This window comes from Electrona antarctica (assembly GCF_951216825.1).
Source record: "Electrona antarctica genome assembly, contig: scaffold_75, whole genome shotgun sequence".
Classification (NCBI taxonomy): Eukaryota; Metazoa; Chordata; class Actinopteri; order Myctophiformes; family Myctophidae; genus Electrona; species Electrona antarctica.
This window is the reverse complement of record NW_027638494.1, coordinates 465747-477979: the sequence shown is the minus strand read 5'-3', so window position 1 is coordinate 477979 and position 12233 is coordinate 465747. Positions and strand designations below refer to the sequence as shown.

Below are 12233 nucleotides of genomic sequence, written 5' to 3'. Positions count from 1 at the left end.
TCCAACTGGCTGACCAGGGCTCACAGCAGGGGGTTTATGACTGCCTCTTGCCATGTTGACTTAGCTACTCTGGGGCAAGAGAGTTGTAAACTGCTAGCAGCTGACTGGTAGCAGCACCTAGAATAGCTTAGCGTTGAGCTAGTAGATCTGCTATATATTCAAGCCTGAACAACTAGCTTTTAGCTACTGATAGCTTAGCAGGGAGATAGCCTAGCAGTGAGCTGCTAGCCACCAACTGACTTTGAAGTGACCTCACCGGAGTGAGCTTGTAGACCTGCTGCATTCATTTCAAGAACCAAACTGTCTTTGAATTGACTTTGCTCCTATAATCCACTGCCATCACCAGTACAAAAGGGTCATTAAAGCTGACATTGGATATTACATAGTGACTTTTGCACAGCTAGAGTGTTCATCAGACATTGTTTCACAATACAGGCATCTAAATCCAGGAAGCAGCTACTGATTGTTTATACTGTGCATCAAGACTTCTAAATAGGCCTATTTCGACATTGCTATCCGTTGTCCACCTATTAAATCATAATAGCGTAAAACAACAAACATGGCGCAAGTTGAACTAGAAACGCTTAAAAAGAGTAGAGCCACAGCACAATCGTGTTTCTCCAGGAATGCTACCAAACTGGAAACAAGCGTTAATAGCGAGCATACCTCAGAGGATGATTTAACTAACGGATGGCAAACATTGCGAAAAGACTATGCAAAATTATCCGATGCTACGACTGACTATATCGACGCTCTCACTGAGGTAGACGCTGACGCTAATGCCACTGCCATAGAGGAGATTCATGGCAAGCTAACCATCTGTACCCAGAGATGTAGAGATGTGGAGATAAAGGCAAGAAAAGCAGTGTGGGAGTATCACGCAAAACCATGGACCGAGTCTGTAGAAGGCAGTGCCAAGGAAAATATAGACCTCATCAAAGCTCTCTGCGCCACCCCTGCGACCGCAGAGGTCAGGCGTAGTAACCGAGATGATTTGGAAGGTAAACTATATGAATTGGGGGAACAGGTGGCTAAATGGAAAGATAAGATCCCCACAGAGCATGCTATAAAAAGCCAAGAGGTGTATGCCCGTTTAAAGCAAGCAAAAGAAAATATGTTTAGCCAGTGGGAGAGAATGGAGATCGATGAGGGGTCAGATTCATCCGGAGTGAGTCAAGCGACGGTCCTCAGTTTCCCACCTAGACAAGATCTCCGAGGATGGTCTAAAAGAGGTGAAGAAGAAGGGCATCCGGAAGGCAACAGTGGCAAGCTGTACCCTACAACTCCAGCTGTGACATATATGACAGCAGGAGGAGGCTCGTCCATGCATGTTCAAGCTGCAACGTCTTCACAGAGGGTGATGGGCGGAGCCAGTCAAGGCCAAACGCTCTCATCACAGTACCAGTCTGGACCCGATGTGAAACCACCCACCAGCGGAGCACAAAGCCAGTGGGGTTATCCTGGCAGCACACCGCAAGCATACAGCCACGCAGCGCCCTCTGGAGGCCAAACCATGATGCAAGGAAGTTCTGGGGGATCCCAGGTCACGAGGCCTAAGATAAAACTTGCTGCTGTTGAACCACCAAGATTCTGCGGCGACAGGAGAGATTACTGGCGCTGGCGCGAAGAATGGCAGAATGTTCTTGATCAAGGCGATCCGTCCGGTTCAGATGACTGCAGGAAGTTCTACCTGCTGAACAGTGTGGATGGAAAACTGAGAAGAGACCTTGGACTGGACCACTGCAGAGGGACACTTGATATCTTCCGGCTCCTAGACAACCGTTATGGCAACAAAACGCTGACGGCCCGTCTGATAATGAAGGACCTGGATGCAGTGCCAGCCATCAGGGGCCACCAACCAAGGCTAACTATAAACTTGATCCAACTGATACAAAGAGCACTGAGTGACCTACGAGATCTTCAGTTGGAGCACGCCATCAACAATCCGATGACTGTCAATTCCATAGAGGGAAAACTGCCTGTGAACATCAGAGAGAAGTGGCTATTTTTCCAGCAAGATCAGTACAACGGCGTCACACCTGATAATTACTTTGACAGGCTCTTGCTTTTCCTGCAGAGAGAAGAGCAGGTTCTAGAGATGATGGATGATGATCTGATTCCAACAACAAACCTTGCCGTGGCCGTAAAATCTCAACAAAATGATCGGCCCAGAGGTAGAGGAAGAGAGAGGTCGTCGTACACAAAGTCCACTGCCAGTGAAGTAAAAGCAGAGTATAAGCGAAACCCCTGTATTATGTGCGGCGATGTGACACATGGAAACAGATTTTTCAACTGCCAGGCTTTCAGGAAGGATAACGCGACAGAGAGAAGAGCTAAAGTGAAGAAAGCTGGACTTTGCCCCAAATGCCTGCGCTCACACAAAGCTGACGGAGTGTGCGAGGAAAGATTTCTCTGCTCGAAAGAAGAGTGCAGGAAAAGAGGTGGCCCAGCTGACCATAATTTCCTACTCTGCCTCAGTTACAAGCCACAGCAGGCAAGAAAGGACGCCAGAGAGGCCAAGGAGGAAACTCAAACAGGAAAGAGGGAAGGAAGACCTCGAGGCCCAACAGAAGAGCAGAACACCTTGTTGGATCGATTGAATCTAAGCGAACAGCAACGGGAAGCTGTTGTGAAGGCGTTCACAAATAAAGTGACCTCCCTGGCACAGAACAGAAGCGTAAAAGAGCTCCCAGTCCTGATGATGATACTGAACGTCACAACGAACGGAGGCGACTGCGTTGGCACCCTGATAGACCTTGCCTCAGACACCAACTATATTACACACCGAGCTGCAGAAAGACTTGGGCTGACCGGAGAGGCCATCACACTGGTCGTGTATGGTGTCGGAAAGATGGCAACCAAAGTCAAAACAAGAAGATACCTTGTGAAGATAAAAGTGTGGACCCCACGAAAAACCTTGAGGCTTCATGAGATGATCTGCTATGGCCTTGAGGACATCACCACAGCAGGTAGAGTGATAGACTCTGAGAAGCTGGAAAAGTTCTTCCCAGGAACCCAGCCGGGAGAGTTAACCCGTCCAGGGAGGATTGACCTACTCATCAGTACAAGAGAGGGACGCCTGGCACCACAAAGAATGAAGATGTCAGGTGACCTTGTGCTATGGGATGGGCCTTTGGGGAAAACAGTGTCGGGGGCTCATCCAGACCTCTTTGAAGAAGTAGAGATGATGACACGCTACTCCTCAACTCACTTTGCACGCTCTATGAGAACGACTGCCGTCAGAGTGGAGGAATACCCCACAACAGACCTAAATGAGCACGATGTGAAAATAGGAACCACATCGGCCAGCAGCAAAGACGTTTTTGCCTGGTTCAAGTGGGACAGCGTTGGAGCTGCCTGCATACCTGCCTGTGGAGGCTGCCGCTGTGGTAGCTGCCCGCCAGGAGGAAAAGAGATGTCGCTGGCAGATGAAAGGGAGACCGAAATAATCAAAGCTGGCCTGACCTACAAGGAAAAAGATGAACACAGTGGAGAACCCCACTGGGACACGAAATATCCCTGGAAGGAGTCACCAGCATCGCTCCCCAACAACCGCAAAGCAGTGGAATCGACATTCCTGAGGACGGAGAAACGTCTCCAGAAGGATCCAAAGTGGAAAGAAGCCTACACCAGGCAAATCCACGAGATGATTGAAAGAGGAGCTGCCAAGAAGCTAACGAAATCCATGATGGAAGATTGGAATGGAGCAGTCTGGTATGTGAGTCACCTGACAGCACCCAACCCGCACTCTGTCACCACACCGGTGAGGATAGTGTGGGACAGCAGCCAGGAATACAGAGGTGTAAGCCTGAACAGCATCCTACTGAAAGGACCAGACGTGCTTAACCCCATCAGAGCTGTATTGCTCAGATTCCGGGAAGGAATTCATGCAGCCATTGGAGACATCAAGAAGATGTACCACTCAGTGTGGCTTGAAGAGGAAGAAGTCCACGTTCACCGCTTCCTGTGGAGAGACTCGCCACAGGAGGAAATTGAAGACTATGCCGTCGTGAGGGTGAACATGGGCGACAAACCAGCTGGGTGCATCGCGCAAGTGGCCATGAGGGAAACTGCTAATCTGCCTCAGTTCGCTCACCTTGCAGAAGAAAGACAAGTTATCCAATGCAACAGCTACATGGATGACATATTTTCATCGAACAATGACCTGAACAAGCTGGAACAGACCTTGAAGGGAGTCGAAACCATCCTGAGAACCGGTGGCTTCCACCTCAAGCCCTGGGTCCGATCCGGTCAAAGTGGGAGGCCCAATGCGACAGAAACGAAACCAGAGACACTGATTCTGCCTAACCAACTCACAGGAGAAGACAGCAAAGCCCTGGGAGTCGGCTACCTCGTCCAAGACGATAAGCTCTTCATCATGGGCTCCATCAATTTCTCCCAAAGAAAGCAGAAAATGAGGATGGGAGCTGACCTGAACGAAGAGGAAGTCATAGAGGAAACGCCAAACCCTTTGACTAGAAGAATGCTGTTAAGTCAGGTGGCTGGAATATATGACCCGATTGGCCTTGTGTCACCGCTGAAGCAGAAGGGAGTTATACTCGTGAGAAGAGCCTTCCAAGAAGCCGGCAAGATGACGAAAGACACCTGGGACGAGCCACTATCTGAAGAGCTCCGTGAAAAAGCAGTAGAACTGTTCGCAGAGTACGCAAGACTGAGCAACATCAAATTTCAAAGAAGTATCACGCCCGCCGGCTGGCTGGGCAAACCATGGGGCATCACTTTCTCAGATGGAAGCTGTGACTCCTATGGAGCCGTACTGTACCTGCGATGGAAGACTGAAGATGGAATAGTCACCAGGCTGGTAGAGTCCAAGGCAAAACTAACCCCTCTTGACCAGAGAGGCGACCCAACCAAAGCAGAGATCTGTGGAGCTGTGTTCGCCTCCCGTCTAAAGGGCTACATGCTGAAACATGGAAGGATAGAAGTTGAGAAGTGGTTCCACTTCGTGGACAGCCAAACTGTGCTAGGTGCCATCCAGAGAGAGAGCTACGGATTCCAAACCTTTTTCGCTAATCGCGTCGGAGAAATCCAGAAGGCTGGCCCCGCAGAAGACTGGAGGTGGATACCTGGAGCCCTCAACATCGCCGATTTAGTCACGAGAGGCAACTGCTCCCCTGAACTGCTCGGGGAGAACTCCAAGTGGCAACGTGGTCCTGACTTCCTAGCCGATCCTGAAGAAGAATGGCCGATGAAATCTGCATCTGAAGTGGCTACTGCTGCCAGAGACGTCGTGAGCAAGCTGCAAAGGAAGGCCTTCTCAGCCGTCACTACCAGAGCACAAGCCAAAAAGACGCAGACAACAGACAGTCCTGAAAAGGAAAAAGAGAAAGTCAGAAACCAAAATGACGTACCACAAGGCTCTCCAGACACCGCTGTCTCACTAGTGGAAGCAGACAAAGAACCAAAGAAACTTTGGGGCGCGGCCCTCGTAAATCAAGTCAACCTAAGCAAATACAGCTCACTACGAGAGCTCTGTTGTGCTATCGCTGCCATCAGACGAGTACTGAAGATCTGGTTGTACAGGAAGACGCGAGCCCGTACACCAGCAAAGTGGGAGGTACTGTCAGTGGCAGAGAGGCAAACTGCATTCGAAGAATTGTGCCTCGCAGCACAGGAAGGAGCAGAGTTTCCTGTAACCACTCTAAACAGACTCGTGGTTCACAAGGACGAAGATTCAGGACTCTTACTGTGCCGTGGCCGAGTCCAAGGCATGGCCGCAGGAAGGCCTGGAGTACCCTTAATTCCCTACAGTGAGCGGATCAGCACCCTTCTAGCAGAGGAAGCCCACAGTGTCAATCATGAAGGAGTGCCTGGAACCCTCCTAAGAATAAGGAAGAAAGCTTGGATAGTGCAAGGACCAAGAATTGCTAGAAAAGTGATCGACTCCTTCATGCACTGTCGTAAGAACAGAGCGAAAATGTGCCAACAGGTCATGAGCGATCTCCCTGTTGAACGCACAGAGCCGGCTGCACCATTTGAGTACACTACGCTGGATCTCTTCGGCCCATACACCATCAGAGACGCAGTGAAGAAAAGAACAAGCAAGAAAGCATGGGGGATAGTCTTCTGCTGCATGACGTCAAGAGCAATACATGCAGACATGGTAGAAGATCTCTCGACTGAAGGCTTCCTGAAAACCTTCCAACGCTTCACCGCTCTGAGAGGCCATCCCAGAAAGCTCTGGTCTGACCCTGGAACCAACTTCGTGGGAGCTAGGCCAGCACTGAAAGAACTCTACGTGTTCCTGGCAGGAATCAACAAGGAAAAAGTACAAAAGAAAGCAGCAGAGACTGGAACCGACTGGTCCTGGGTGATACACCCAGCAGACTCTCCCCATCGAAATGGAGCAGCAGAAGCAGCAGTTCGCATAATGAAGAAAGCATTGAGCAGCGTGGGAGAAGAAGGCAACCTGACAGCACTGGAGTTCCAAACACTCCTATACCTAGCTGCCAACCTGTCTAATGAGAGGCCCATCGGAGCCAGAGCCCAGCTAATGGACGAAAACATTGAGGTTATCACCCCCAACTCTCTCCTGCTGGGACGCACTGGACACAGTGGAGACACCCGAGGATTCGAGTCTCCTGTGTACCCCTTCGTCCGTCTAAGAGCGATTCAAAACGAAGTGGACAAGTTCTGGAAACGTTGGAGCCAGCTGGCAGGGCCAGACCTGTTCATCCGGAAGAAGTGGCACACACCAGCTAGGAACGTCGCAGAAGGAGACTTAGTCTGGATCGCAGACCAGAATGCGCTCAGAGGCCAGTTCAGACTAGGCCGAGTCGTGGAGGCATGTCCAGATGGAAAAGGAGTCGTCCGAGACGTAAAGGTGAAGACGTGCCAAAGCATTCCCATCACCACAGGCCACTCCAAACGTGAACAGCTCGTTGGAAGTTGCCCCACAACCACCCTCCACAGAGATGTTAGGAGGCTGGTGGTTCTTCTACCAGTAGAGGAACAATGAACTAAGAAAGATTTCCCACTGCCGGCTGGCAGTGTGCTTCAGAGAAGCCAGTACTTACAGGTGCAGCTCATACGGCTACCGCTGAGCAGGACTGATGCACAAGCCCACCGCCGTGTGGACTTGTGTGGCGGGACTGTTTAGTTGGGGGTCGTATATAGGTGCATTCTTATGCGGGTACTGGCAACACGGAAGACGTCAACAAGCGTCCGCCCCATTTTTTAGCATATTTGAACCTTTTTATGGACAATATGTATTTGCTTCTTTATTTAGCTTTTGGGTGAAATGTGTAATTGTTTTATTAGTATAACCTTTTAGTTGCAATGACTTAATTTAGGTTGTTAGCGGTTTTCTTAGTCTTTACAGACAGAATACCGAGTGGGAGGTGTGGAGTTATTCATACCATTTGATGCCTTTTGCTATAAGTTGCATGCATCAGATTAGCCATGGCACCCTATGAAGCCATGAGTTACCAAATTAGCCAGCCTGAAACCGACCCCCTGGGTAGGTCCGCCTCTCAGGAGGTTATATGGCAAGGGAAAAGCTATTTTCTGCCTCTTTCTGTAAAACCACCAACGGAGGCAGGAGTCTTAGTTAACTGACCAAGGCTTAGGCCTTTGCAACCAAAGATTGAGCCGTGTAGACACACGATCTAACTTCTAAATGGACTAAAGGTATGAGACTAGATCTATTTCTGTATTAACATTATATCATTGCTTATTAGTACAATATCAGTTAAATAGCTGTAAACATAATGTGCTATTTGCTCTGTTTCTTTGTCATCCATACAGGTTTTAATTACCTGACAAAAGTCTGACTGACAAAAGTCTGATTAAGTCTGACAAAAGTCTGACTGACACAGTCTAACCAACTATTACTGTCTTGCTTGAGTCTTGCTATTCTCATAAACTAGAGTTTAGGCCTACAGGCAAACTGAATCCATCCATTTGTAATCATAGTCCTACCAACGTGTGCGTTAATTATATGTGTAAAGAAATGACCAATAAATAATGTAAAAGACACCGGTTTGGATTATTTAAACACTGGAGTAACAGTTTCAAGCTTTAGCATTAAACAGTATATGTCCGAGTACTTTGCTTAGTAGTAACCATTTAGTCGTTATAGGCCGTTCCAGGGCCTTAGGTCTGATAAATACCTCAATTGTGCACGATTGAACAAATCAATTAATTAAGCAGCAATAAAGGTGAAAATATTAGATTCCGGAACAATATTTATCAACATGACGTAACAATCAAAGACATTAGAATGTTAAGATGGACCACTTTCCAGGTTAAATTTGGCTTTAGTCACAGGAAACATTTTGTTGGGTTGATCCAATCAAGCAGGTCTCATGCAGCTCAGGGGTTAATTTACAGTACAAGTAGAGAATGTAGAATAATTATTTTGGTAACACTTTTAAGGGAAGTCAACACCTCAAGAGATTCCCATGCGGTACCCTGTGGAGAAAGCCATTGTCTGTCTAATCCTTTGAAGCTTCCCAGACGTGTGACCCAAAAACACTATATCCTGTAGGACTATATCATGTCATGTATGAATCAACTTATGCTCTCTCTCACAATAAATTGTTTTGTGGAAGTCTGACGACTGCCTGTCCTTTGAGACCTTATGCTGTATTAACACAGTGCTATTTAAGAAATGCAAAGGTGGTGTTCAAAGCATTTTATTTTACAAATTAAACAATGAAAAAGCAACATTTATAACAGACACACAAACATATAAAATAAATGGAAAGGACAAATGGTTACCCTACATTCAGAGCTTTGTTAAGCCAAAATATGTCCCTGTACAATTGCACATGAGAAATGGGAGACAAAATACTCAGGGAAGTTTCACATTTGAACTACTCTCCATTCTCTTAGCCTAGCCTTCATCCACAAACGATATTCACTGTAATTGAATTTGGACAGGAGGTTCCTGTCAAAACGAGGGAAGGCACTGAATTCTCTGCCGGGATGACTTGCAAAGAGCTCTCCCTCAAGGGCAACCTGGACCAGTGCTCTGATGTCGTTTGTCTGGTCAGGTGTGTGATGCCTGCCACTTTGCTTGGCCACTCCCAACTCAGCGTCTGTGGCATCTAACAAGTGCTTGAGGACACTGATGGACCTACTAATTCTGCTGGCAGATTGCTCGGTCAGGTTTGCTCCAAGGCCCTTCAAGAAAGACTTGAGGAAATTGTTCAAGTGTTCCAGGTGCAAGTCTAGGCTGATGTTATTTCCTTTCCCCCCCCTGCTGCTCCAAAAACGGTTATATGTGATGCTGTGGACCAACTTGGGTGAAAGAGTGGCATTCAGTTGCACCGATAGCAGGAAGGTGCTGTAGGCATACTGAGTGTGACCATATGCTTTATAGTACATAAGGGCAACTGTGTACAGCTTCAATAGCCTCTTTCCGTCTCCTTCTTTCACAGCATCGCGTAGATTCATCAAAAAAAAACCAAAGCTTAATCTTGCCACTGAATGTTCTGTTTTGTGGTCCATTGTAGGGGTGGTTGGGGAGGTCGGTACATCTGGTTGTAGCTGGAGTTTGTGGTATTTGAGCTCATGTGTATTGCGAGACTTCTTGTGCTTGTAGACCTTTGAGCAGCCTTCCATGCGGCACCTAAGCTGTGTCTGTGGAGACAACAGTGTAAGACTTAAAAGAAAGACAGTGGAATACAGTGTGCTATGCCTAAGACAAATGTGGTACAGCAAGGCACAGGTGAATCACATGACAACATGCCCCTAAAGAATATTTCAATTCAATATATAATATATATATATAATATATATATAATATAAACAATTCTTGGCATCTGCCACTTGAATTAAAGGTGACTTGATCAAAAAGCACCTGTCAGCTCAAATCCACAATGCAACATTTTGTTTTCAGTGTTGCTGTGCACAAACATCGGTAGCATTATAAATTAAATTAAAAAAAAACCCTACCTATTCCATTTCCCCCCCTCTATTTCCCATTCCAAGTACATTTGTCTTATATGTAATGCCAGCGCCGCTATTCTAAAGCACCCTCAGGTACATATTTAAACTATTTTCAGGTGGGTAGATCTTGTTGAGCTGGTCATTTTGAAAGTAGCTCTCAAGTCAAAAAAGGGTGGGCACCCCTTTGGTACAGTGACAGTCACACTGCAATATCTTACAATATGGTTTACATATTTGTATTGCTAACATACATACTAACTATTTTAGTCTAGATGGCACGGCCTCATCAAACAAACAAATTACTATTATGGAAATGTTAAAAAACCTCAGGTTGTTGTTCTTCGGCCAGGGTAACCGCTGTTGCAACGGCAGACGTGGTGTCATTGATGTTGACGAAGGTTTTCACAACTAGCGCTGCTTTGTCATGCAGCCAGGTCCGCTTGAGTTCCATATCCTCGGCATCCCTTACGTTGTCTGGGATGAATCCCTCAGGCGTTTCTGTTAGCGGAAACAGTGCAAGAAAAAACAGCATGTTGATGGAAATACTACCTATTAATCCAATATAGGAATGAAAATGTTTTAATTGATAAAAAAAATGTGTTATACCAGAGACATCCTTCAGCTGAAAAATGGTCATTGCTGCTGCCAGGAAAAGTGCTGCTGTCTCTTTAGCCACAAACTCTTTATATGCATTGAATGCAACTTTTGGGCCCTTCTTCGCATTGCTGCACCTAGGACATATTAACAAGTTTAATTGCACTATATTGTGCCCCTCTTTCTCTCTCTCTCTCACACACAGACTCACACTTGCAAGACGACTGGGCCAACTCCTTTTGCACGCACACGCGCGCACACACACGCCCACAGACAGACAGACAGACAGACAGACAGTTACACGAACCAGTTGAATCTTTTGATACCAAGCCAATAGCGGCCAGGTGTTCACTGGGGACAGGACTTCATAGATCACTTTGCCCTATCTCTCTCTCCCTCATTCACTCACTCAAACACTCAAACACGCACGCACGCATGCACATGGACAGGCCAAAATTCATGGGGCCGGTTTTCACTGCAGAATAAACAGAAGATACAGTTAAATAAACAGGTTTAATAAACAGAAATTATGAGCATTCAACTAATATGATCATAAGGTATTTTTGAATAGGGTTACATTTTGAGTCGGTATTACAAACCTGAGCTTGTTCATGTTCGCCAGCAAGGTACCGTGGTCTTTGGCAGACGCGTCTTTGAAGAAGACCTTATGATATATCTGAATGACATTTTGTATTAGATTACACTATAGCAGAAACAAAAGTTTGAAGCTTCAATCTATATATGGTAATCAAACTTTGTTCAATTTGCAACAAGTATTATTACTTGTTCTCTTAGACAAGGGCATTGTGTGTTTAAATATAAAGATATCCTTGAAGTCAACATGCTATTGGGGGACAGCACAAGCTTTTATTTTATTAGCCAAAAAACTATTCATTTCGTAACCATCTGTTGACCATTTAAATTCACTCACTTCATAAAGGTTTCTGATAGCGTGCCAGTCTTCAAACTTGAACTGCATTCCTGCAAGTCTTACTTCGGGTGATCTTCCATTGCCCATGGTCCACTGCATTTTGCGACTGGCACCTTCAGTGAGCCTGTCACCTCCAACCAGGAGAGTTTCCATGCCATCCTTGCCCTTTGGTACATAGCTACAAAATACACAAGTCTTTTAACACCATTCAGCCTCTCTCTCTCTCAAACACACACACACACACACACACACACACACACACACACACACACACACACACACACACACACACAATTCACATTTAAAATTACTTACTTGGTCTGTATATGCTCCAGAATGGCTTGCAGGTCGTCAGATTCGTTCTCATTTTTAAAGAGGAGACCAAGGGGATGCTATGAAGAGTATATTGACAATATAGTGATTATAACAACACAGGCTTATGTCTATACACATTGACAGTGAAGGTTAATACTAATTGCATTGTTTAGCTAACAGCACTTACATGGGTGGAAGCCTTTGACATGTTCTCTGAATACTCATGGGGAATGTGATGGACTGCAACGTTGCGTAGGGGTTTGAAGGCGTCAAGATGCTGGGTGAGGATTCTTGCTCCGAGTACAATGAATTCCTGTTCCATGCTCCATTGCGATTCACGGCTAGGCATAGATGTCTTAATGTCGTACCCTGTGAGAGACAGCCGGGGTTTCTCGTTGCTGAGGTGGTGGGTGGGTACTCTGTCTTCCACAGCCATGAGATGAGTCCAGTGTATAGATTTGTTGCTTCTATCTATTGA

The 12233-nt window shown here is 46.4% G+C and overlaps 1 protein-coding gene across 1 annotated transcript; it reads right to left on the bottom strand.

Annotated features, from left to right (window-relative positions):
• Nucleotides 1-8748: 8748 nt before the first annotated feature.
• LOC306918037 (uncharacterized protein) lies at nucleotides 8749-10374 on the bottom strand. Its single transcript, XM_079530932.1, has 2 exons — nucleotides 10241-10374; nucleotides 8749-9606 (listed from the first exon to the last, which is right to left on the bottom strand). The coding sequence occupies exons 1-2, from the start codon at nucleotides 10364-10366 to the stop codon at nucleotides 8827-8829; spliced, it is 906 nt and encodes a 301-aa protein (XP_079387058.1). The 5' UTR covers nucleotides 10367-10374; the 3' UTR covers nucleotides 8749-8826.
• Between the last annotated feature and the right edge of the window lie 1859 nt (nucleotides 10375-12233).

Bases quoted from the DNA above. Each gene is read 5' to 3' on its own strand.
- LOC306918037 (XM_079530932.1), bottom strand. From the start codon at position 10,366: ATGGAACTCAAGCGGACCTGGCTGCATGACAAAGCAGCGCTAGTTGTG. The intron at 9,607-10,240 runs GTTTTTTAACAT...TTGTCTCCACAG, and splicing joins CCGAAGAACAACAACCTGAG to ACACAGCTTAGGTGCCGCAT.